This window comes from Selaginella moellendorffii, unplaced genomic scaffold (genome assembly GCF_000143415.4).
Source record: "Selaginella moellendorffii unplaced genomic scaffold, v1.0 SELMOscaffold_52, whole genome shotgun sequence".
Taxonomy (NCBI): Eukaryota; Viridiplantae; Streptophyta; class Lycopodiopsida; order Selaginellales; family Selaginellaceae; genus Selaginella; species Selaginella moellendorffii.
In genome coordinates, this window is record NW_003314313.1 from 1,018,001 (window position 1) to 1,041,873 (window position 23,873).

General features: G+C 48.9%; 7 protein-coding genes across 11 annotated transcripts; 2 read left to right on the forward strand and 5 right to left on the reverse strand.

The window, feature by feature from the left end:
- Window positions 1-686: 686 nt before the first annotated feature.
- On the reverse strand, window positions 687-2,763 carry LOC9635254 (protein tas). Of its 3 annotated transcripts, XM_024687177.1 has the most exons (12): window positions 2,709-2,763; window positions 2,558-2,657; window positions 2,396-2,504; window positions 2,244-2,332; window positions 2,132-2,188; window positions 1,967-2,075; window positions 1,822-1,920; window positions 1,696-1,760; window positions 1,537-1,640; window positions 1,425-1,489; window positions 1,328-1,382; window positions 687-1,267 (listed from the first exon to the last, which is right to left on the reverse strand). In XM_024687177.1, the coding sequence occupies exons 1-12, from the start codon at window positions 2,755-2,757 to the stop codon at window positions 1,107-1,109; spliced, it is 1,062 nt and encodes a 353-aa protein (XP_024542945.1). In that variant the 5' UTR covers window positions 2,758-2,763; the 3' UTR covers window positions 687-1,106. The 3 variants fall into 3 exon arrangements, with proteins under 3 accessions (XP_024542945.1, XP_024542944.1, XP_002982224.1); XM_024687176.1 differs by having other exon boundaries at window positions 1,328-1,471; XM_002982178.2 differs by having other exon boundaries at window positions 1,328-1,489.
- A 97-nt stretch (window positions 2,764-2,860) lies between these two features.
- On the forward strand, window positions 2,861-5,098 carry LOC112350631 (pentatricopeptide repeat-containing protein At4g02750-like). The gene has a single exon (XM_024687125.1). The coding sequence runs from the start codon at window positions 2,861-2,863 to the stop codon at window positions 5,096-5,098; it is 2,238 nt and encodes a 745-aa protein (XP_024542893.1).
- LOC9635925 (peroxisome biogenesis protein 1) lies at window positions 5,039-10,057 on the forward strand. 2 transcript variants are annotated; one of them, XM_024687175.1, is made up of 20 exons: window positions 5,039-5,326; window positions 5,388-5,561; window positions 5,639-5,734; window positions 5,797-6,196; window positions 6,245-6,742; window positions 6,794-6,885; window positions 6,938-7,011; window positions 7,073-7,286; window positions 7,341-7,413; window positions 7,466-7,620; window positions 7,673-7,903; window positions 7,960-8,160; window positions 8,213-8,338; window positions 8,384-8,445; window positions 8,504-8,621; window positions 8,686-8,958; window positions 9,013-9,122; window positions 9,180-9,252; window positions 9,693-9,902; window positions 9,956-10,057. In XM_024687175.1, exons 1-17 carry the CDS (start codon window positions 5,111-5,113, stop codon window positions 9,043-9,045), a joined length of 3,036 nt encoding a protein of 1,011 aa, XP_024542943.1. In that variant the 5' UTR covers window positions 5,039-5,110; the 3' UTR covers window positions 9,046-9,122; window positions 9,180-9,252; window positions 9,693-9,902; window positions 9,956-10,057. The 2 variants fall into 2 exon arrangements, with proteins under 2 accessions (XP_024542943.1, XP_024542942.1); XM_024687174.1 differs by lacking the exons at window positions 9,693-9,902; window positions 9,956-10,057 and having other exon boundaries at window positions 9,180-9,488.
- Window positions 10,058-11,440: 1,383 nt separating this feature from the next.
- On the reverse strand, window positions 11,441-13,106 carry LOC9635255 (uncharacterized protein At5g19025). 2 transcript variants are annotated; one of them, XM_002982179.2, is made up of 2 exons: window positions 12,840-13,106; window positions 11,441-12,366 (listed from the first exon to the last, which is right to left on the reverse strand). In XM_002982179.2, the coding sequence occupies exon 2, from the start codon at window positions 12,343-12,345 to the stop codon at window positions 11,608-11,610; it is 738 nt and encodes a 245-aa protein (XP_002982225.2). In that variant the 5' UTR covers window positions 12,346-12,366; window positions 12,840-13,106; the 3' UTR covers window positions 11,441-11,607. The 2 variants fall into 2 exon arrangements, with proteins under 2 accessions (XP_002982225.2, XP_024543032.1); XM_024687264.1 differs by lacking the exon at window positions 12,840-13,106 and adding an exon at window positions 12,697-12,731.
- Window positions 12,484-15,379, reverse strand: LOC112350632 (pentatricopeptide repeat-containing protein At4g02750-like). The gene has a single exon (XM_024687126.1). It carries the CDS (start codon window positions 15,377-15,379, stop codon window positions 13,172-13,174), a length of 2,208 nt encoding a protein of 735 aa, XP_024542894.1. The 3' UTR covers window positions 12,484-13,171.
- A 71-nt stretch (window positions 15,380-15,450) lies between these two features.
- LOC9635927 (peroxidase 29) lies at window positions 15,451-16,676 on the reverse strand. The gene is made up of 4 exons (XM_024687127.1): window positions 16,428-16,676; window positions 16,178-16,327; window positions 15,955-16,120; window positions 15,451-15,842 (listed from the first exon to the last, which is right to left on the reverse strand). Exons 1-4 carry the CDS (start codon window positions 16,674-16,676, stop codon window positions 15,451-15,453), a joined length of 957 nt encoding a protein of 318 aa, XP_024542895.1.
- Window positions 16,677-20,180: 3,504 nt separating this feature from the next.
- On the reverse strand, window positions 20,181-23,811 carry LOC9635256. Its single transcript, XM_024687242.1, has 10 exons — window positions 23,660-23,811; window positions 23,357-23,592; window positions 23,068-23,298; window positions 22,739-23,013; window positions 22,630-22,675; window positions 22,117-22,574; window positions 21,577-22,013; window positions 20,936-21,391; window positions 20,552-20,875; window positions 20,181-20,501 (listed from the first exon to the last, which is right to left on the reverse strand). Exons 7-10 carry the CDS (start codon window positions 21,742-21,744, stop codon window positions 20,361-20,363), a joined length of 1,089 nt encoding a protein of 362 aa, XP_024543010.1. The 5' UTR covers window positions 21,745-22,013; window positions 22,117-22,574; window positions 22,630-22,675; window positions 22,739-23,013; window positions 23,068-23,298; window positions 23,357-23,592; window positions 23,660-23,811; the 3' UTR covers window positions 20,181-20,360.
- Between the last annotated feature and the right edge of the window lie 62 nt (window positions 23,812-23,873).

Below are 23,873 nucleotides of genomic sequence, written 5' to 3' on the forward strand. Positions count from 1 at the left end.
GTAATTTAATAAAAAATTTAATTTACTAGAAATGATAAGAATTATATATAAATTATAAACACAAGATTAATCTTGGGTAGAAATAAATTATAAAATTTAATCTAAATGAATAACAGCTTTTAAATTGTAAAACATCCCAGAATATTTAAACATATTCTCTTAGCCAGTAGAAATAATCTATAAAAGTTCAAATATAAAAGAAGAGTATAAATCTCCGTTCACTAACTTTGTCTCAGGTGACTTAAAACTATAAAGTGTGGAGTTCTTGGAGACTGCCCTCTGCTCAGTGGAATCAATACCTGAACTTGGAAACATGGAAGAGAATTTTGCCAGCTCAAGCAAAGCAAGCCACTTTGGTTGCTATCCCTGGTAACAATGGAATGAAATGCTAGATATCATGGATTCACTTTAGCTCATCGAATCCTGCCAAGAGTAATAGATCGGGCACGTGAGAGCCACAGCCATGCCAACAGAACCATCCATTCGAACAACTAGAACAATGCCTCGTTGCTGGCCCAAACTCTAAAAACGAAGGGAGAAAGATCACTATACTGATCTCGTTGCTCTATATTCCATCCCAAACAGTGAGGTGTTTGATACAGCTGCATTGCATGCTCCCCATTAGAAATCATCAAGAATGCTACTAAGAAAAAGAATACAAAGAGCCTGCTTATAGCCCTTTGAAATGGAGATGAATCTTGAAGGTTCTTCCTTCCATTTCTTTTGCAAGCACCAAAATTTCCAAGCATTTGCAATGCGATCAGCTCTGGCCGGAGTGTGATACTGCGCCATGGATTGGGAGCTTATCCTTGCAGCCCCCCAGCAAGACCTTCCGCAAGATCGCCATAGCCTGAGAGCTCGTGTCCATCAACACCCCTGCACACCAAGTCTCCAATCTTCACGTGATCCAGCGAAAGTAAGCCTCCAAACTTCCAGCGGACTTGAGCACACGCTGGATTTCGTCCGGCATCTGGTATGAACACTTTGGGAGGATACAAGCACCTCTGGAAGTGGTAGAACCAGCCATAGCGTCCAAGCCCTGTGCAAATCCAAAGTTTGATCTACACGAGAGCAAATAAGGAGACGTCGACGTAGTTCTCGTTTCTCTACGGAGCTGGATTCGGGAATCTGCTGTGAACAGCATCTATCTCCTCCACCATTTCATCTGTTAGTGTGATAGCAGCTGCTTTCACTATATCCATTAGCTGATAGTCCTTTGTAGCTCCAATCACAGCACTTGCAACCAGTGGATGCCTTAGTACAAAACCTGACCAAAAGAGAAGTTTTTCTTGAGCTCAAGCAATACATGGATTTGCGTTGTAGGCACCTATAGCAAGCTCCACGGGGGTGATGCCATAATTCTTAGAAATCTCTACGTATGCCTGAAACGAAATAGTTTGGAAGAAAATCCGAAATGTACGTACCTTGACAGCCGGTAACAGATTGGGTTTTCCAAGATCATACCGGCATTCTGCCTCGGTGTAGCGTCCTGTATTAGTGTTTTTCTACGTTAGAGAAAGAAGATTGCGTAGTGACCTTTATAAAGATTTAAACGAGCATCAGCCGGACCTCCACCATCTTCAAGATATTTCGCAGTTAGCAAACCCATTGCCAAAGGACTGTAAGCCAGGAGGTTTATGCTGAAAAAACAAAGAAGAACACTGTTTACAGTCTACAAAGGTGATAAGCTTTTACCTTTCGTGATGGCAGCATTCGGCGAGACCATAATCAAAGGTTCGACACAGGAGGCTATATGCATTCTGTTGCAGAGGGTTAGAATCCTCCACTTGGGCATATATAAACTTCTTCTTCTCCACTTACTTGGATCGATAAAACTCGAGGCAGCCTGTTCCCGCGAGAAGCCCGGCAGAATTCCATGAGACCGTAAGGAGTTTCATTGCTAACTCCAATGTATCTTATCTGTTCAACCAGTTCTGTTGAGTGGCAAATCGAAAAGGATTTGTACCTTGCCAGCGTCTACAGCGTCAGACAAAGCTTGCAGCTGCTCGTCCACAGGAACTGCTTTGATACGGCGTGAAGGATCGTAATCAACTTCTCCAAACATCGGTGTATAGCTATAGAAAATTCCCATTCTCAAGCAAAGCACACAAGCATAAAATGTTTTACTCACCGATCAGGCCAATGTATCTGATAGAGATCAATATGATCCAAGCAAAGTCGCTGCAAGCTGCACGAAGGAACAAAAACCATGCCAGTAAGAACAATGGTATGAGAAGTAAAACCTTGTGTCAATAGCCGCCTTGATATTATTCTTGTCCAAAGAGTGTGGTCCTCCACGAATCCAAGTCATTTGTCCCGAAGGCCCAGCTACCTTAGAAAAAACTTAGAACCATGAAATGAAAGAATTTTGCTAGCTCGAGAAAAGCAAGCTCACCTTGGTCGCTATCACAATCTTGTCCCTGGCAATGTTACTCTCTCTGATCCATCGACCGAGGTAGACCTCACTCTTTCCATGAGTTTGAGCTCTTTGAGGCACCGGGTACCTGCGAGCAAGGAGCAAAGGAAACGATCGAAAGCAAAGAAATGCTGGTTTTACATCTCTGCCGTGTCGAAGAAGTTGATTCCAGCTTGTGTAGCGATGCTCAAGAGCTTGGCGGATTCACTATAGCTGTTCTGCTCACCAAATGTCATGGTTCCTGCCAGGAGCGCGCGAGATACGTGAGAATCAATCCAACGGGCTCACCAACCTAGGCAGAGCTTCGACACGGAGAGATCCGGCGCGAGAACCACAGCCATGCTAACACGAAAACCCTAATGGAATAGAAATAGGAAAAATGCCCAGGCTGGGCATCTAGACATTCTTGTTTGGCACCAGTATGATCACAGAAGAGCTGGCTAAATGCCCGACGCAGTGGCTGATCTTGCCACTCGCCTCCGATGTTGCTCCTGCATTGTGGCCGGAGAGCAAATCCACAGGGAGATCAAAGCATCCGCTCTCGAGCACAACAGGTACCTTGCAAACTTGCTCGTCCAAATGTATGGCAAGCTTGATAGATTGGGCGAAGCACGCGCTGTCTTTGATAGCATCCACGCTCCCGATGCCTTCTCTTGGAGTATTATGATCGCGTGCTACACGAAAGGCGGCGAGATCGAAGCTGCGAGGCGCCTTTTTGATGCTGCTGGGACTGATCCGGGGGTCGTGTCATGGAACACCATGATCACGGCATATGCCCGAATTGGGGATCTCAGCGAGGCCAAGAAGCTTTTCCAGAAAATGCCGAATCCCAATGCTGTTACGTGGACGGCGATCCTCACAGCAGTTGCGGAGAACAGCTCGCTCCAGGAAACGCGAGAACTTTTTGATGCAATGCCAGAGAGAAATCTTTCATCGTGGAACGTAATGCTTAATGCATATGCCCGAACTGGGCACTTGGGAGAATCTGAAAACTTGTTCTGCACTTGCCCTGAGAGAAACATTCGGACTTGGAACGCTTTACTGCATGCATGCGTCCAAAACGGAAATGTTCTTGATGCCCAAGACGTGTTCTCACGGATGCCCGAGAGAGATGCTGTGTCGTGGACGGATATGCTCATGGCGTATGCCACCTTTGGGCATACTGAAGATGCCAAGAATTTGTTTAGACAGATGCCAGAGAAAAACACTGTCGCGTGGAACATTATGGTAAACGCATTATTCCAAGGTGGTTGTTCGAACGAGGCTAAGGAATATTTCGACAAGGCTCCGAATCCAAATGTAGTGACCTGGAACTCTATGATCCTTGCGTATATCCGTTCTGGATATATAGCGGAGGCGAGGCGGCTCTTTGATTCGATGCCAATGCGAGATTTGATAACTTGGAATTCAATGATCCAAGCATATGCCGATGCCTTAGATTCCCACAGTGCCGATGCTCTCTTTGATCGATCTCCACAACACAATGTGGTGTCGCGGACCACAATGTTGGTCATGTATGCCGAGGTTGGGCATCTGGAAGATGCCAAACGAATCTTCGACACGATGCCAAGCAAGAACATTGTGTCGTGGACGGCGCTGCTGCAGGCATATGCCGAGGCTGGGAATCTCGACGATGCCGAGAGGATATTTCACCGGATGCCCGAGTGGAATAGCGTGACGTGGAATGCGATGGTTGGTGGATATGGCGTTGCTGGAAATGTAAATAAAGCGGAATCCATGTTTAGCGAGATGCCGGAGAGTGACGTGTTGTCGTGGAACGTTATGCTGGAGGTATATACCAGCAATGGGCATCTTGGAGACGCAAAGGCACTGTTTGATAGAATGCCGTGTTGGACTCAAACATCGTGGAATATTCTGCTAGCGGCATACGCGGAGGGGTCTTTGCTAGAGGAGATGCTCTGGTTGCTCGACTCCATGCCTGGGAGAAACGTTGCCAGCTGGACGATTGCGATTGCGACACTTGGCGCGAATGGGCATCTGTGTGAGGCGGAGAGAATCTTCGGTTTGATGCCAGAGCACGACCTCGTGTGCTGTACGGCGATGCTCACGGTATTGGTACACCACAGGAAGTGTTACAAAGCAAAGCTCTTTTTTGAAAAGATTCCAGAGCGCAGCCAGGTATCTTGGAACACGATGCTGGAAGCATATGCCCTGTCGCGGGATATCCATGGCGCGAGAATCTTTTTCGAACGCATGGAGGCGCGGGAGGCGGTGGCGTGGGGCAGTGTGATTGGATCGTACGCAAACGCTGGCCTCATGGAATCCGCCATGACACTCTTCCGTACCATGGCCATGGAGGCTCTAGCTCCCGACGAGATTATCTTCCTCAGCGTTCTCTCGGCTTGCAATCACGCCGGATCGCTAGAACAGGGCTTGCGCTGCTTCATGTCGATGATCGCAGACTATGGATCGGCGCCACGGAGGGAGCACTACACTTGCTTGATCGATCTTCTCGGCCGGGCGGGGGAATTACTCGATGCGGAAGAGATCATTAGCAAGATGCCATTCAAGCCGGATGCCACGGCCTGGGGGTCGCTGCTGAGCTCCTGCGCAGGGGTGAGAGAGATCGATCGAGGGACGAGGAAAGCCAGGGCGGCATTCCAATCCAGTGATAGCTCCAGCCCCTATATTTCCCTCGCTAATATGCGCTCCAGAAATTAGGGTTCTTCGGGGATGGAGGTGGAGGTGAGGCGCGTTGCCAGCAGCGATGTCGGCTTCGTTGCGCTCCCGATGCATGTAATTTACCTTCTCCAGCAAGGCGACGCGCATTTCACTTCCCTCCTGGTGCTGGAATTGAAGATTTCGCGTCCAGCGGCAGGCGATGGAGCCGCATTGGTTCCCTGGTTCGTGGCTTGGAGCGGCGCCACCTCCAATTCCATTTTCATCGAGGTACGTTCGTGGAGTTCCTGGGGGTGATCTTCTTTCTTAGCTCAAGCTTTGATGAAGGAAGGTTGCGGAGAGTCTAGCGCAATGCCTGGGGCTACCTGATCGAGCGAAGGTTACAGTTCGTGTTCGTATCGATTTGCCAGAAGCACAGACTGTTCTAGTGGAGCCAGCGACGGAGGACGATTCGGAGATTTTGGAGCTCCACGCTGACTACCTTGAGACTCATATCTTAAACGAGGTATCCAGTTCGAACATATAGTCTTCTCGGTCTATTTTTTTCTTCTTCTACGTTGCTTCTAAGTTTTCTTATTCCAGGTTGGAGTGCTACAGGAGGGACGCCGGTTTCCTGTGTCAGTTCCAGGACAAGGGGTACTTGTGTTGCTTGCAAAGTCCATCACTCCAAGGTCAGTGGTGAGTGTGTGGAATTATTCTGGTGTGAACCATAGTCTCGTCCTCATGGCAATCCTTTTCAGGTAAGACTCACGCGAGGGACGGAATTAGTTGTGTCTATCAAGAAGCGCCAACATAACATCAAGCAAGGCCCGCAATTTGGAAAAAGTATCTGGCTGCGAATCCAGGATATTGACGAGTCGCTACATCAAGTTTGCAATATCGGAGGCAAAGAGCTCGCAGTTATTCCTACCGCTGCGGTTTACATCAATTCAAATACAGCGGAACGAGTCACCGTGGCAAATGGACAGTGGGTGCTGGTGAGAGCAAGCCAGTCCTTTCCGAATGAAGAAACGACTGATGAGCAGAAAAAGGCAACTAGATCGGCAGCTGTTCGTGTGATTTATTGGAGTGGAGCCACCGATGGCCATGCTGTGGTCTCAGCGCCTTTGCGGCAGTATTTGGGTGTTCAGCTCCACGGAGGTATAGCTTTTATATTAACTGTAACTCTGGACTTAACAATTTCTGCAGGGTTGTGTCTTCAATCCTTTCACCAAACTAATCTGCTGCAAGCAACGAGTGTTAGCGTAACTCCGGTTATGTTTCACTCAGAAGAAAATCAAACAGATGGGAAGCAGCTCAAGCAAGTGATTTCTTCCGAGACAGTGGACGATAAGCTTACCTTGATTAGAGCTTGGATAAAAGCCCAACAAAGGACGTTGCACAACGCTTTCGGCGGTAATGATGGTACTTCCTGGCCGGCAACATCCTTGATAGCGCTTTCGGAAGCGCCTGCCAACAGACAGAAAAAAGAATCGATTTTTTTGTTGAGCCTACAGTGCGGGGGGCAGATGGACAACAATATGCTTGTACTCGACGCCCGCATACTAGACGACGAGAAGCCTGTCTTGGATTTACGGATTGAGCGTCTCCAGTATTTGTTCACGATTAGTAAGGAGGACCGTGACGTCGATATGCCTTCTTTCAAATCAGTCTGGGTTAAAGGAAGCGCTGACGAAGCTTTACAGCGTACGTGTTCGTGTTCTTGCTTGATTGTTTTTCTTACAATTTTTTTTTCAGGACTTACCCTCCTGTTAACTCCAACTAGTCTGCAAAAGCTACGAGACATGGAAGTTGCGGTACCTGTTGGTATTCTTCTGTATGGACCAGCAGTAAGAAGACAGAAATATTACCCTTTGTGGAATGACGCCGTTGTGTTTGCAGGCGTGTGGAAAAACTCAGCTAGCTTTGGCTCTGGCACGGGAGCTCGGTGAAAACAAACAAATACAAGCGCATCGGTTTGTTATTATGTCTTTCCCCATTACGTGTTTTCTAACGCAATGGATTTGCTTGACATAGGGTGATTCTGAAATGTGCTGAGCTTGTTGGTGAAGCAGAAAGTCCAACAAAACGCCGTCTGAAGGAAGCAGTTCTGGGAGCCATTCAGCATGCGCCTTCTTTGGTGGTGCTCGATGACCTGGACGCTCTTTTCTCGATTAATGAAGAAGGAGGAGTTGATATGTCAGCCACTTCTCTCGCGGAGTACCTTTCAGATGTGATGGACAATGCTCAGGTGAAAGGTTCAGGCAACTTTAAAGTTTTACGTGCTCTTTTTTCTGTTCCACAGAGAACGGCTTCTGTCGCGTTTCTTGCAACTGCAAGTGGACCAAAATCTCTTCCACTTTCTCTGCGCTCGTCAGGTATTCTACCTTCCAAGGCTAAACACGTTCACTTTGGACACTGGTAATGCAGGACGATTTGATTTTAGCGTTGAGCTAGAACCCCCTGGTATTCGTGAGCGAGAAGGCATTCTCGAGCAAATTATCGCAAGCCGAGGTTTTGAGTGTCCAAAAACTATAACGAGTAGAGTGGCTGCCAAATGTGATGGATACGATGCAAATGATCTGGTAATGTGGTTTAGCTCATACTGTACTAGGTGCTGATTACTCATGGAATCAGGAAATTATGGTGGACAGAGCTTTGCATGCTTCATCTGCCCGATATCTCGCAAAAAAGGCGGAGACGGAAACGGGCCGCAATTTTCACTTGACAGACAGCGACCTGAACGACGCACTTCAAGGCCTTGTTCCGGCAGCACTCAAAGGAGTTGCCAAGGCGGGGAAAACTGGACCGATACTGGGATGGGATGATGTAGGTGGCCTGCAAGAAGTTTGCCGTGTGATTAGAGAGGTACTATTAACGTTGATTTGGATATCATCTGCCTCACTAGACTCGTATATTTGCAGCTGTTGGAACTACCTGTGAGGTACCCAAAGCTTTTTGCTAGTGCACCTTTGCGGTTGCGTACTGGCGTTCTTCTATACGGTCCTCCTGGATGCGGAAAAACGCATGTTGTTGCGGCAGCTGCTGCGGCGTGCTCCCTCCGTTATATTCCAGTGAAAGGTCCAGAGCTTCTTGACAAATACATTGGTGCTTCTGAAAAGGCGGTATGCTCTTTGAAAATATTTTGAGCTAGACCTTTGTTCCTTGTCCATCCAGGTTCGTGACGTTTTCGCGAGAGCAGCTGCGGCTGCTCCTTGCATCCTGTTCTTTGACGAGTTCGACGCTATTGCTCCCAAGCGTGGGCACGACAATACCGGTGTTACAGATCGGGTTGTGAACCAGGTACACGAACTTTTAAGCCATTGCATTAATAACTGTAGCATGCAGCTTCTAGCTGAGCTTGACGGGGTCTCAGCTTTAACGGGTGTTTTTACGTTCGCTGCTACCAAGTCAGTCAGCCTCTTATGAGAGTTGTTTGTGTAGCACTAATCGTTCTTTCTCTTGTAGCCGTCCTGATCTGATTGATGCGGCGCTGCTTCGACCTGGGCGACTCGACCATCTTTTGTTTTGCGATTTTCCTTCACAGGCCGAGAGGCTTGACATCCTACGTGTACTCTCCCGACATGTACGTACCCCTTCTTTTTGTTTTCTTTCTCTTGGCAGGTTTAACTTGATTTCCTTTTAAACAGCTTTCAATGGAAGATGACATTGACCTGCAGTACTTATCGCGTTTCTCAGAGGGTTTCAGTGGAGCAGATCTGAAAGCTGTTCTCTCAGACGCAGAACTAGAAGCAGTCCATTCGGCAATTGAAAGGCCAAGAGAAAAACACAACCAGCGCCCTGTAATAACGATGGAAATGCTCAAGTCAGCACTTGCGCGGGCCATCCCGCTACAGGAGGCAGAAAGGAAGCGATTCGCCAGCATATACAGTACATTTACAAGCGGCAGATCGTCATCTAAGGTCCGTTGCTCTTACGTGTTTTTTTTTTCATCGTCTTGACGTTCTGGTTGATAGGATTCCAAGGGAAAGAAAGCAACGCTGGCCTAGGAAAGAGAGAACCAGACAAGCACTCGGCTGAATGTAATCTATCTTCGTGGACAGTAACATCAGGCCTTTTGCTAGAGGTGTGTGGTCGTGTTCCTTGCAAAAATGATTCGTCAACTGTAACACCTGATCTGCAGGCCTACTTTGGGCTTCCTGATCATGCGAAAGTGGCTTGTACTGACGTGCCACCTCTACGAGTTTCCTGCCAAGGTTTGTAGGTAGCTAGCTTATATAAAAGCATTTCGCGTCACAAACATAAGCTCAAAGCTCTCTTGTGCTGTGACAAAGTGATGGCCTGTTCCCAGGCCATAGCACAAGCGAGTGAAAGTGTGAAGGTCTCTAAAAGCTGTGGCTTGTCTCCCTTCTGCGTGCTGACGTAGAGAAATTCACTGCAAGAATCCTCTCAAGGCCGTACGGGCTCGCCCGGTACGTGCTGGTTGTTTTCATTGTGATTGCCTGCCGAGAGCCGTGTGTGGATGTTCTCTATAATGGTCTTGTGTCGTCTTGTGCGATCTAAGGCTGCCTGGCTGGTTGGCGTCCTTCTCGTGAGCGTCTTGTATTCTCTTTCCTGTCCTTTTGGCTATGGCCACTATTAGAATGATAGCGTGGTTTAATTTGTCTCTAACGCCATGCTTGTGACGTCCTTACAGGTTTGTTGTGGAGAGCAATGTCTCTTTCTCCATTCGGGTCCACGAAGTTATGGGACATGCATGCCGGCTTCTTGCTGCTGGCATTTCCCCAGGGAAGGAAAAGCGACATACAGAAGTAAGTGGAGCTATACTCATTTAAGCATTGCGCAGCCGGAGAGACGTTGCCAACTGTTAAAGGGAAAGCAATGCTTTGCTTGAAGCAACAAACAGGTAACAAGATCCATTTGTAAATTATGATCGTCACACTGAGCATTCCCGTCCAGCTCCCGGCTTTGGAGCGTTTGGAGCGGTTCTCACTGTTTTATTCCACTGAAGTTACTACTTTGCTAAGCTAGCTGCAACAGTAGATCGAGTGCTAAGCAGCAGAGATAGTGCTCTCTGGTCCCCCAAGAGACGCGGGCCACAAGGAGAAGCTTTTCATGATACCCGGTAAAAGGTTCGTCCTGCAAAAGCAACCACCAATGCGTGGCTTGAAACTTGGGGCGGTGTCGGCTCCAGAGAACTTGCGGTGTGCATTGCGCCAGTTCACTCTCAGTTCCGAGGGAGAGTGGCAGATGCATTTTTCCACCGCCAGCTGCTGATCAAAATCTCACTGTCAGTGTGGCTCCACCCTGCAAAAACCGGGAGAAACTCGACTCCGAATTAAGAGAACAAATGGTGGAGGATTGCAGATCCGAGCTCCAACAAGCTCCCGAAAGGCAAAGGACAAGAGAATTCACGAGCGAGCAGGCAGAGTTAGACGTTTTCGAGAGAGAGAAGGAAGAAGACACGACACGATCAGTAGCAGCAGCAGCAGCAGCAGCAGCACCGGCCTTGAATTTGGAAACAAGGGAACCTAGGATCACATTTCTTCCGGCGGTGCAAGCAAGTGATAATTACACTGCTCGAGCTCAGCGGAGCATATCACCACCCAGGAAGTTCGCAAACCCGGCACTCCTAGGTTCCTTTATTCCCAAACACAAGACAGAAGCCAGAGGTCCATGTCTGGATGGATGGATCAAACCAAGAACGGAGTTCTTACAAGTCAAGGCGGCCCCCAACGAGAACAAGTGCTCAAGCGAAAGAAGTCTGATCGAGAAGAACCATAGTTCGCAGATCCAGAAGAAGAAGAACAGAAGAAGAAGAAGAAGAAGAAGAAGAAGATCTTCGTTAAGACAAGAGGGAAGAAGAAGCAGATCTTCGTTTCAATCAACAAGAAAGAAGAAGAACACCAAACAAGAAAGAAGAAAACAAGCAGCAAATAGCTAAACACACGATTCAACAGACACTGAGGCGACGGATGCTTGCACGCGAACTATTTATCCTCCGGCGAAGATGCTAGCGGTGCAAAGCAGGGGAGGCTCCATCTCCGGCTCTCTCTCTCTCTCTCTCTCTCACACACAGGGAGAGAAAAGAAAAACTTTCCATATTCATTAAAAAATTGAAGCTCTTACCGTTTCGAGAAAGCCCCTGTTTACGCGACCCGCGCATCGAAGCCGTCCATTCTCAGAGAGCTTTCCATTTATATCCATGTCACGTCGCTATCGTCACCATTAAAACCAGCTTCCCGGAGCACTAAAACATGGCATTACGCTACACTAGCACCAAAGATTTCCATTTCCTCGCATTGCAATGTTTGAGAGTCAGTGCCACGGCTTCTAGGGTTTCTGTATCCAACGGCAAACATCGCGCCACGTGGAGAGGCATGAAGGCGCCAGCACGACATCCCCGTTTAAGCCCTTATTCTTGCTTAATCCATTAAGCATGGATTAGCCAGTCTTTTATTTCGCGGATTTATTAATATAAACACCCTGGAAAATATTTCCCAGGGCCGTGAAATGCAACGAGACGAGAGAGTGACGAGAGAGACGCTCGTTCTTTTTGTTCGTCCTTCTTCCTGTTGCTGCTTTTTCGTGGCTCCCCGGAGTGATCTTCCTCACTTCTTGGAGCGGCGGGGCCGCTTGGATCCCCACACCTCGAATCTGGCGGCGGGGCAGCCACACCGAGCTCGAAAAACCAGCACCGCCCGCCCGTTTGGAGGAGCCATCCTCTTGAGCTCCGCCTCCAGCTCCTTTTGATCCTGCGCCAGCTGCAGCCCCTTGTCCAGCAGCACAGCGTTGGTCGGCGGCGAGCTCTTGACGCACTCCTCCGTCTCGAGCTGGATGTCGCACTCCATGGCGTTTTTCAGCCCCTTGCACGACGGGTTGCCGCACTTCCTCGACTTAAACTGGTACAGCTCCCACATCCCGATCACCGACGCCGAGGTGAGCACCGCCGCCAGCGCGTAGGCGACGGGAGCCTCGTACACGACCTCGCCGATGAAGAGGAACGTTGCCGGGAGGATCTCGATGATCTCGTTGCACACCAGCTTGAAGTATGGCGTGAAGAGGAAGGCGCAGGCGGCGAGAGCCACCAAGAGGATGAGGATGTCGATGGCGGCGGTGGAGCAGCGGTCGCAAGGTGGCGATGATTGGTGGTGGTGGCTGTTTACGCCGCCGCCGCCACCATTTGCTTGCTTCTTTGATCTAACTGGTTTGTACCTGGTTGTGCTGCTGCTACCGCTGGTGCTGCTCGAGGAGCCGAAGGTCAGACGGTCCGAGAGCATGACGGACTTCACCATTCCACACTGCCGCTTGATGATTCTGCAAGCTCTTGACAGGCTCCGGCAGACCATCCCCGCGTGCCAACGCTAGAGCTGGAAAACACGAAAAGAGAAACTTAGTTTGGTCCCTTCTCCTCAAGGCACAGCACAAGAAAACCGCTAGAACAGAGTCCAAACAATCTAAGATTGACAAAAGGTGAAAATCTGAGCTGACAAACACAGAGAAACTTAGTTTGAAAGAAAGCTCTCAAGGCATTTTACAGGTGTAACGACAACCAGCAAGAAAACCACGAGAACAAAGTATCGAAAAAACACTAGATTGACAAGATGTGATCTCAAATCCCAGACACCACAGTGCTCACAGAAAGAGTTGTAAAAAGAAAAGAAAGACACGAGAGTAAAATGAAGGAGAAAAGAAAAGACCACAGAAACGATGAACGAGCTTCCCAGAAAGAGTCAATCGGCAATGGATTCCGCGAGAAGCAAGCTCACAAAGAAAGAATTGCCCTAAAAATCGAGATCTCAATTTCGCCATGCAATCCGGCTGCTCCGGCAGTGACACATACCTAGAAATGCGATCTGATCGCGCAAGATCCACGCAGCAAAACCCTCGCCCTCGCGATCGCGCGACCCCGAATTCCGCCTCCGGCCGAAAGATTTGTGGCCAATTGGCGATGAGCCGATGAGCCTGGAAGAACCGCGGCTATGGCGCGCGGCTCGCCATCGGCATCGGCATCGCTAGCGCCATCGCAGCAGCACAGCCTCGGAAAGAATGTAAACCAGGAGAAAACGGACAAAGCAAAGACGAAAGAAAGAGATGAGGGCAAATGGAAGGAGAAAGTAAACGCGATTAATGACCTTTAGGGCTTTTGGCTGACGTATGCCCTAAAAGTCCCGTTTAAATCGTTTGCTCTAGGTTTAAGGGTCTTTGAGCAATGGTGTTTGCTAGAGCTACACACGAGCTCCCATTTCGTGGATCGATCGATAGGATGTTCTTGGCGATATCTCGACCAACATTTAGATTCGAGCTTCTCTCGCAAGATGCGAGGAGTGATCCACAAACCACAACGTCGGCGATGAATGGCATGTTGTCTATCAAATCTCTCGCCTCTCCAAGCTTGCCGGATCTCCCGAGAGCGTCAACCAGGCTGCAATAGTGTTCTTTGGACGCCACCATGTCATAGTTCTCGCCCATAGAGGAAAAGTAGGACAAGCTCTCGGATATGAGGCCGGCATGGCTGCATCCGGCGAGAATCTTTGAGAATGCCGCGGGATTCAGCTCGATTCCCTCCATTTCCATGCTCCTGAAAGCCTGGGTGGCAATGGATCTCCCCGCGAATCTGGAATATGCCGCGACCATGGTACACCACGACGTGGCGTCCCGCCTTGGCATCCTCTCAAACGTGAGCTTTGCCGCGAGGAGATGCCCGTTTTGGGCATATGCCGCGACCATGGTGTTCCACGTCACCATGTCCCGCCATGGTAGCACCGCAAAGGTCGCCTCGGCTTGTTTGAGGTGAAGATTCTGTGAATATGCTGCTATGATCGCGTTCCAGGCCACCATGTCGCGCTCGCGGATGCCGTCGAAAGCTTCCTTCGCGCGGTCCAGATGACCCCCGTGGCCGTAGGACGCAATCATAGCCGTGCACGTGGCGGCATTTTGTAAGGGCATGCGTCCAAACACCTGCTCGGATTCGTGCACGTGTCCCTGGAGTCCGTACGCTGCGATGAGGGACGTACACGACACGATGTCGTGCTCGGGCATGGAATCGAACACCAGCCTGGCCTGCTCCAGTTGACCCTTCTCGGAATATGCGGTGACCAGCGTCGTCCAAGATGCGAGATTCCACTCCGGCATCAAGTCAAACCGCGACTTGGCATCTTCCAGATCGCCGCCCTGGGCAAATGCCGTCAAGAGCGCATTCCAGGAAAGAATATCCCTTTCGTTCATCGAGTCGAAAAGTCGTGATGCCGCGTTGGTCTCTCCGTACCGCCCGTACGCGCCAATCATGGTGTTCCAGCTGACCACATTGAACTCCGGCATGGCGTCCAGCGTGGCCCTAGCGGCATCAATGCCACTCTCGCCGGCATATGCGCCCAGCATCAAGCTCCACGAGGCAATGTCGTGCATGGGCATTTGCCGGAATAGGCTCTCCGATTCCCGCATATGCCCGGCTTGGGCATATGCCATTAGCATCGCGTTCCACGAGAAAACATCGTGCGTGACCATTTCGTCAAACAGACGCTTCGCCTCATTCACGTTACCATGCTGTGCATGCATTGTAAGTACCGCATTGTACGACACTATGGTAAACTCGGGAGATTCGTCAAAGATTCTCAACGCCTCGCTAATATGCCTTGCCTGGGCATATGCCGAGACCATGGCCGTCCACGTCACCACGTCGCGGTCGGGCATTCTATCAAAAACTACTTTTGCCTCGTCAAGATGCCCGCTTAAGGCATATGCCGAGAGCATCGACGTCCACGCACGCAAATCTCGCTGTGGCATTCTATCGAAATAATCCTTTGCTTCGTTGACTAAACCATTTGTTCCAAATGCCTGGATGATTGTGTTCCAAGCAATTGGATCTGGATCTACGAGCCCATCAAACAGGAGCTTTGCTTTCGTGAGATCTCCTTTTTGGGCATAGAGGGATATCAAAGTCGTCCATGAAACCATGTCCTTGACGGGCATTTGATCGAACAATCTCTGCGTTTCCTCGATAGATCCAAGACGAGCATACGCGGCGATCATCGAATTCCAGCACACCGAATTCTTCCAAGGGATTCGATCGAAGAAGTTTCTGGCCTGATCGAGGCTGCCACTATCAACGTAGGCGGACAGCATGATACCCCAAGAGAAGGAATTGGGGCGGCGAATGGAATCAAACACCGATCGAGCTTCATCGATCGCTCCACACTTTCCATACAATTCGACGATGAGATTGGAGAGATACCTGTTCTGCGAATGCTGGCTCGCAGCGACGCGAGAGTGGGCGTCTCGGGCTCTCGACACATCGCGAAGAGCTCCACAGGATCTAATCAAGATCGCGAGCTCGTCAACCTCGCAAAGTTCTTGAGATTTGGACTTTACGACAGGTTTCATGATCACACAACTTCATGAGATATTTGCGTGTATAAGAAAAAATCGAAGCACTCGTCTATCAATCTCTAGGCCTACGAGTTGATCGCGCGGCAATTCGATCGAACCTGCGTGGCTTCCGAGTTAACGACGCTGGTGAGCTTGACAAACGCTCGCGAGAATGTGTCGAAGAACAATCCCTGGTTCTGAGCAAACTTGGAAGTATAGATCGAGGTCCTGGGATCGCTCTCGACAGCAGCATCAAGCGCGAAGAGCACCCGCCGCAAGGCAGCGTCCTTGAAGAACATGTTGTCGAATCTAAACATGGTTGAATCGTTTGGGATGGCCGTGATGTTGAGGTAGAACTTCGGACTCGGGCACAACACTCGCAACGCCATCGAGTACATGAGATCCATCTTGGTATCAACGCTTGGATAGAGCCGGTTGACAACGCTCAAGCAGTGCCCAACTCCAAGAGTGTGAGCTCCTGGAACCAAGTATATCACCAAGTATATCAGCCAAAGAGAAGGACGAGCCGCTCGATCGATCGAAAGAAACTAGAGGCTAAAACCAAGGAAACTATGGAAGAACACACTCACCGAGAAGAGACACAGCCTCTTGCGGGTTAATTCCCATGGACGCGAAGTCTTGGAGAATTTCCTCCACGGAAGAAGTGGCAGTGGCAAGCTTGCGATTCGCGGTCACGAGGTCCGCTCTCGTGCTATCTTTGCGACCCGTTAGAACAGGAATGTTTGGTCCTCCAGCCTGCAAATTCTCGCTAAGGCAAACAAAGAAAAGAGAAGAAAGGAAAGATCTTCTTACCAGCAAGATGGAGTCTCGAGCAGCTAGAGCGATGATGTCAGCGCAAGAGACAGTGCGCGGGCAGCTCCCCTCCAACGACGCCTTGATCCTATCGATGAAATCCACGCGACGGATGCCAAAGTTCTTGGGAGATTCCAGCTCGCTCTGAAACTGTGGAGTGGAATCCAAGATGATCGATGCATCGCAGCCCTGAAGGCACAGAAGAATAGTCTAGATGATCCAAGAACACCTGGAAGGAAAGAATCCATACCATGACATCGCAATCGTGGAAGGCGAGGCGAAGCAATGCCGCTCCAGCGGTGGGATCTTGCATGAGGAGCGTCATGAGCGTCTGGCGCACGATGGTCTCGGCATTGGGGCAGCTGGATCCGTAGTATCCCAATCGCAGTGAGGTGGAAGTGGAATTTCCCAGAGCTTGCGGCCGCTGTGACGACTCCTGATCCACTGCGAGGCAAGAGATCGCGAGGAGGAGGAGGAGAAGCAACGCGAAAGACGCCATTGCCATCGATCGCTCCCGATCGAATGTACGAAGAGAAGGTTGCCGCCCTCCTGCTCAGCGGTGGCGCCGAGCGCGCGATTATGAATCCATGGCGCAGCCAAATCCATTACGCTAGCAGTTGGATGGAGGCAGCGCGCGCTCGGCTGACTTCACGCAACGGGCAGTTCGTCCGTGAAGCGCCACCGTCTGGAATCTTTTCTATGAATTTTAGGGTTCCTCCTTTTGGCGCTCGAAAGATGAGAGTGGATTCTCATGCCTTATTCCAGAGCTTTGATGAATCTCTTCTTCTCTGGCCGCTAGAGCGGAGCAAGCCTTGAGGAATCCTGGATTTGCCAACCCTGGTCTGAAGAAGCTATGTCAGTCTTCTCAGTCTGATATCTTTCCTTCGTTTTGATACTAAAACCGATGGAGCCGCTCCGACGAAAACATGCACTTGCGCAGACCAATGATCCGCTGGCTGAGACGTGGCACCTCTATGCTTTGGGAGGAGCATTTGATACTTGTATAGTACAGTAACTAAGGATTTCATTGGTACACTTGGCCTTATGAAGGAAATTCGGGCTCCAAAAGCTTGACAATCTGAAAGCACATGTTCTTGTTTATTTTGCCGACATTTTCTTTCTTATGGTGAGGGATGTTCAATGTGTTTCTTTTCCTGGTGAGATACTAGTTTTCTTGGCTCAGTGCAGGGGTGTCAGCACAAGAACTTTACAAGAAAAGGATTTCGCACTGTCAAGGACTTGCAGCTGTGCAGGAAGCATGCAATCCCCGTACAAGACGAAATAGCAAGATACGCTACTACTGTCAATGATTTCCAAGGTGAAATGGGAAGGTCTTGGAAGGTCCTCATCCACTTTTTCTGTACATTTTGATTTTTTCAGGTGGCATTACATGCCATCATCTACAAATGTACCGACCAATGCAGGGCAAAAAAAAAAACAATAATTTAGATGGTTTTTAAGGGTAGTGTTCATTATTTTGAGGTGATTGTGACACCAAGCTGGTTTTCTAAATAATATCATCCATGGAATAAAAGTTGTCTTATGACATGTTTTCACCAACTTTTGAGTAAGAATATTGGTTGGACTAACCTTTTCAACATTTGAATGATAGAAATTCATGATATCATTAAAATGCAAACACACTTTAAACTTGCTTACATGGAATGTTGAATAAAATTTTAAACTAACTAACAAGTTTAAAGTGTAAATAAAATCATTTAAACTCAAAGATGCTTAATTAAGATTTTTAGCTAATTGAAAAAAAAGTGTAATCCTTTCCTTTTATATTTGAACCTAAAAGATCATCTTTTGAATCATTCTTTTTTACTACTTATAAAATAACAACATATTTCAATGTGTTCTAGATATCTTTAAGAAATCCTTCACAAAAAAAACTCTAGCCATACAATAAAAAGAAATTAGATATATTTACAGCAGGTAGGAGCTCCAAAGGCTCAAGAGGTAAATAACTCTCCTTAAATTGTTTGACAAACTGTTTAGCCAAAGAGCCTTGGTTTATGGAGAAAGAGGCCACTTGGTTCCTCCCATTTTCTCCTTGGCCTTGTTCCGGTTGAAGGCCCAGAATTGGACCAGGTCCATGGCACCTTCGTTAGCACAGTAGAACCCACGCACAAAACATAATCTCATGATACTTCTCACGCCCCATATATCTTCCAGGAATGCACGTTTGTGCCAGTCATCAGTAAGCTCGCTGGAAGGCTACAAGCAGCACTACGAGACGCTTGCGGACGTACCACTGCGTGTTCCACACTCGCATCCACCCTTGTAAAACCTTAGAAGACTCTTTAGTATACAGAAATCGAGATCTTTGGCGGTGTCCTGGACTAGACCGAACTTTCATGGATGTTTTTCTTGCAAGTTTCACGTAGATTGGGATGGCAGTGTGGAAATGCAAGATCTTAAAACCCAATACACTTTATATAAAAAACAGAAAGGAAAAACTATTGACCAGGCACAAAGATGCTCTACATCAGCAACAACCTCATCTCTATGTACACTCATGCGGCAGTGGCTGGACACCTAGCAGACAGTCTCATCAGGCATCATTGTCCCATGATCCTGCAAGACAACAGCCATCTGGCGTCAAGAACAGCGAGAGCAGAATACAATTGGAGGAATCGCGAGCTGCAATTCAGCGTCTCCTACAGGATCTAGAACGGCTCACAGGTAACCCCGAGGAAAGACAAGTTTTTCTATTAGGAAAGAAATCACTGACAAAAGAGACTGCGGAAGCTGTTCCTGAAGAGGAAGATGCTGCAGACGAAGAGGACGAGGACGATCTTCTGGGATTAAGGAGAGAGCAGATGCTACGATGCCTGAGCTTGCAAACGTGGTGGCGCCAGTAGGAACCCGTACTGCGATCAAATTTTGGTACGCGGACCGTCTCAACTACTCGCTTGACAATTTGCCGTCCAAGGAGCAGGTTCTGCTCGTGCATTGCGATGGATGATCCTGCTGAAGAGCTGCCTTTTGAGATCAACTGGACGCCGAGGTACTACAGGTGTGAAAGGTTGGAATGAAATATGCCCTTTTTAAGGCAATACGCTTCTGCTTTTGATGCATTGAACCATGGGCATAATAGCTTGACAAGATTTCTCTGCGTCTGGAAGGCATAAGTTTCTTAGTTTCAAGCCGGAGAGAATTCTCGGAAAGAGAAGAAAACGTGAACACCTGTACCATGACATCGCAATCGTGGAACAGCTGGAGCCAATCGCAGCGGTTCTTACTGCCAGGCAAGAGACTGCGAGGGCCGAGGAGGGAAAGCAGAGATCGCTCCTGATTAGCCAGTATAGACTTCTAGTTTCGACACTCAGATAGTTGAGCTCCGAACAGGGAAGGAGGTTTTGCAGCGTGATCGGCCATGACCCTGTTCCATTCTTCTCGCCTTCTCTATCATGGTATCTTTTAGCCGCATCTTCGTACTCTAATAAACTATAAGCGGTTTCATCGCGATATGGCGAGCAGTTCCTCTGTCTTGCTCATCAGGGAGATCAGTCCTGGAGGACACTCCTGTCTGCATGCCGGACGCGGAGAGATGTGGAGACTGGAAAATATTGACGATAGAGACCCGGCAGCGTACGAGTTCTCTCATGTCCAACCTGTGAAGGAGCTGTCACGGATCCTGCGAAGTCAAGTGGAACTCTACTCTGCAATCAATAGCCAGATCAATAGCGACTGCGGAGGATCTAGTTGCTGATGGAAAGAACACAGATAGCGATGACGATGAGGCAAGAGCATTCTCGTTTTCATCTTTGCAAACTTTGCTAACTTGGACGGGCAAGAGGAGTAGACGCATCAAGCACAAACTTAACAATCTCCCTTTTAAAAGCCCCTCGGCGTGGATTTCTTGCCAGTAGTCCTTGAGGGTTAAATCGACGGACGCAGTTTCAAGTTTTCTCGCTTCTTCAGCATGAAAGAATCTATGAACTTCGTAGTTTTGTACAAGCAGCAGCCACTGTGCAGTGGAACTCTTCTCGTCATCTTCGCGGGTTACTACTGCCTTAGAAGACGCTACATTTAAAACAAGACAAAAGAAAAACAACATGAGAATCTCGAATGCAGCAGCTGCAGCACAAAATGTTCTAGATCCACCTTGTCGAGCGGCGATCCCAATTTAAAAGCTGGAAGGAGCGGTTGACTGATAACAATGATGAACAAGTTTTCACGAGAAGAGTTCCCTAAGTTGGCACATAGAAAGGACCGCTAAAACCGTGCGCAATGCAAACTGCCCGTCATCCCTTATGCGGCACCTTCCCTCTTCGTCCTCCTCGTCCTCCTCGTCCTCCTCGTCAGCCTGTGGTGCCTAAAAGAAAACAAAGATTCTGTAGAACGCACTTTTCGAGAGTAACTTACCTCCTGGGCCTGATCAGCTGCTGGAGCTCCCTCCCACGGTAGATGCACCTGGCTCTTCCTGATCTTGGCATACGCAGTTTTACCATGATCATCGTCCTCGACGAACAAAAAGTTCTGGATGAGCTGCAGGATGTTGAGACACTCGTCGAAGCTCTGGTATGGAGCGCTGAGCTTGTCGACCACCATGCGAAACAGCCAGTTCTCACCGCAGTTGAGCCTCTCCAGGACGATCTTCTTGACAGCGGGCGAGTACGCAATGGCCAGCTCGATCCAGGGTACTGGAATCTGGAGACGTCGCAGCCAGTTCTTGGGGATCTCCCCCATCTACACAAAGACACGACAACAAACAATGGAGGCTTCCAAAGTGAAGCCAGAAAAGCTTACCTTCCAGGTACCCGAGTTTAGAACATGGCAGGAGCTGACCGAGAAAGTCCCGGCATCCAAGTCGATGATGTAGACGTACTCCATCATGAGATCAAGCTCCGGCTGCTCCATCACCGGCTCTCGATTCGACACGAACATGCCGAGCTCGAGCAAGCGAAACCAGAGTCGCTCTTGGGACTCGATGTTCCGGCACAGGAACGCCCATCCGTTTCCTCCTCCCAGTTTCTTCTCGGCCTCGTTCCGGATGAAGGCCCGGAACTGGACCGGGTCGTCAAGAATGGCAGCCATGCTCGCTATCACAGCATCACCCACGCTCCTGATGGAGTGATACTGCATCCGCCCCATATCTTCCAGGTATTCTCGTTTGCGCCAGTCATCACCACCAAGCGTGTAGTCGCGGACAGCGTCGATGATCGCGTCCGAGGGTTGATGCTCGCTTCTCTCTTTACCTCCGCACTGTCGAGCACACGTAAGAGTTAGACGGGAAGCAGAAAAGATGAAAGCTTGAGCCTGATCAGAAAGAGGAAGAAAGATGAGAGCTTGAGCCTGATCAGAGAGAGGAAGAAAGATGAGAGCTTGAGCCTGATCAAAGAGAGGAAGAAAGATGAAGCTTGAGCGTTGAGAGAGGGGAGAAAGATCACCTGGATGAAGACGGCCTTGTCGAGCAGGCGCCTCCACTCTTCCGGGTCCGGATGATCCGCGAGCAGCGCTACGAGACGCTCGCCGACGTACTCGAGCTGCACCCACTGCTTGTAGAGAAGATAGTAGACGCCTTTGTAGCGGTAGGAGATCCACGCTCGCATCCCCATGGCCAGACACCCTTCTAACTTCTAAGACCCTAGAAGTATACCATCTCGTACTTGATCAAGCAATCAAACAATGTGGTATCATATTTTCACCGAACTACAATCACACTTCGATCTGTTTTTTTAGGCACCAGCAGGAAGATGGCAAGCTCGGATTTGGACGGGGAATAAAGATCTCGAACTTTCACTAAGTTCTCGTCGTAAGATTTTTCTCTTTCTCGACGAGAGGTACTCAGGAGATGAAAAACACTGGATTGATCATGAGCACGCCCCTGTAAATTCACAAACGTAGGCACAAAACTTTAGAACAGGCAGAAAACCTTAGAACACAAAACTTTAGAACTCGCACAGAGGAAAATGGAAAAAGCTTCGAACCTCAGTGAAGCAACAAATTTCTCATATGCTTCCTCTCATCCAGCTCCTACTCCACAGCCTTCAACACAACCGGAAGAACTGTGAGCTCACAAAGCAAAAAGCCATCACTCTGGTTGCGGTTCTCCAGGCGCTCGCTTGACCGCCATTCCAAAGGCAAGGCTCGAAGCGAAGTTCCCAGTCACCACCTCCAGCTCATTGCATGAATACTTTTGAGCCGAGCCTTTCAGTGCCAGAGCGAAAGCACGCTCAACTTTGTCAAGCCTGTGCTTCCAGATCATCAGCATGACCAAGCCGAGCGAATGCTCTGCGACCACCCTGACGAGAGTGGAGAGACATGACCCTGTACAGCAACATCAACCTGACAACGCCGCTGAAGCTCTGGTCGCTGCTGCTTACTCCCGCAGGCCACCAGCGCGGATATGACTTGCTGTAAATCTCGGAACCTGCCTGTCCATTTCCTGTGGAAATAGTCACGGATTTAAATCGGCACTTGAAAGAAGGCATAGCCCTTACTTCGTTGTTATCTTGAGCCTTCGGCTATTGTATCCAGGCCTTGATCCTAACCACAAATTCACTGTTAGACAATAGAAAAGAATAAAAGCAAAGTGTCAGTCAACTTTACCTGTCTAGCTGAGTAGTAAAAGCTGAGACCAGCTGATCCAGCTATGCTCAATCAGGATAAGAAGAAGCTGACAAAAAATACCTCAGTGAAAAGCAATGCTAATGAGTTACTTGTCACCATTGACAAGCTGGGATAGCTGAAACCTGGAGTATCAGCATAGCCCCTCTAAATGGCAGATGCAAGAGAGAAACGTGCCGCGTCGTGTGTCGTCCGGATCCAGTTCGATACGACACCTCATTTACGCGAATGACTTCATCGTCAACTTCGTCTAGTGCCTGTACATGCGACAATTGAAGTTAGTATCAGGCGAACTTCGAAGGTAGACAGACCTGGATGTCATCTGGTGCCGAAGGCCACAGTGGCAGCCTCAAACTGGGATCGTATGACAGTAGCAGGAAGGCAAGACTTTCTGCGTAGAACGTTGATCAAGCTTGATTTTCCGACTCCACTTGGTCTGATGTTTTATCTTCGAGGAGATGAAGCCCCATACCAGTCTCTACACTGCATATGTATGGTTTATATCCCCACTCCACTTCTCCCAGCTATCTTTCACCTGAAAACTATAAATGAACCTTCTATCAGCTTTGCAGAAACGAAAAGAAAGAAATAAACGGGTACCTCCTGAGTAACAAGATCCGCCTTGTTGAGCACCACTGCGAGAGGTATTCCAGTCGTGTTCCCGAGATTAAAACACTATCAGACTCTTCTCCTGATCTTCTTGAGAAGTGCTCTCACCACGCAAAGAAGCTTAATCCCTGCTCTAAAGCCCTCGTCTCGCAAGCCATCGTCGAGCGCTCCAGCTCATTCCACCACGACAGTCATGGAATTCGCCTGCGCCGAAGTTACCTGCCAGACTGCTCGATCCTCAGTTGAAAGATTGTCGAATTGCTTGACATCGGGCAATGTCGTTACATCACGCACCTAGACACTTGCTTGGAATCGCCCCGCCGCAGCCGATCGTGGAGCTGCTTCCTGGCCGGGCCGTGCGCATTCTTCCTGCCTCATGGCACCATCGGCAGCCGCTGTGTCACGAAGCCCAGACCTAGAACACACGACGAACACCTCAAGGAGCCAATCAGCTCAAGAACCCTAAAAACTATTTTCGCGGGATTGGTGCCCTAAAAATCAAAGTTTT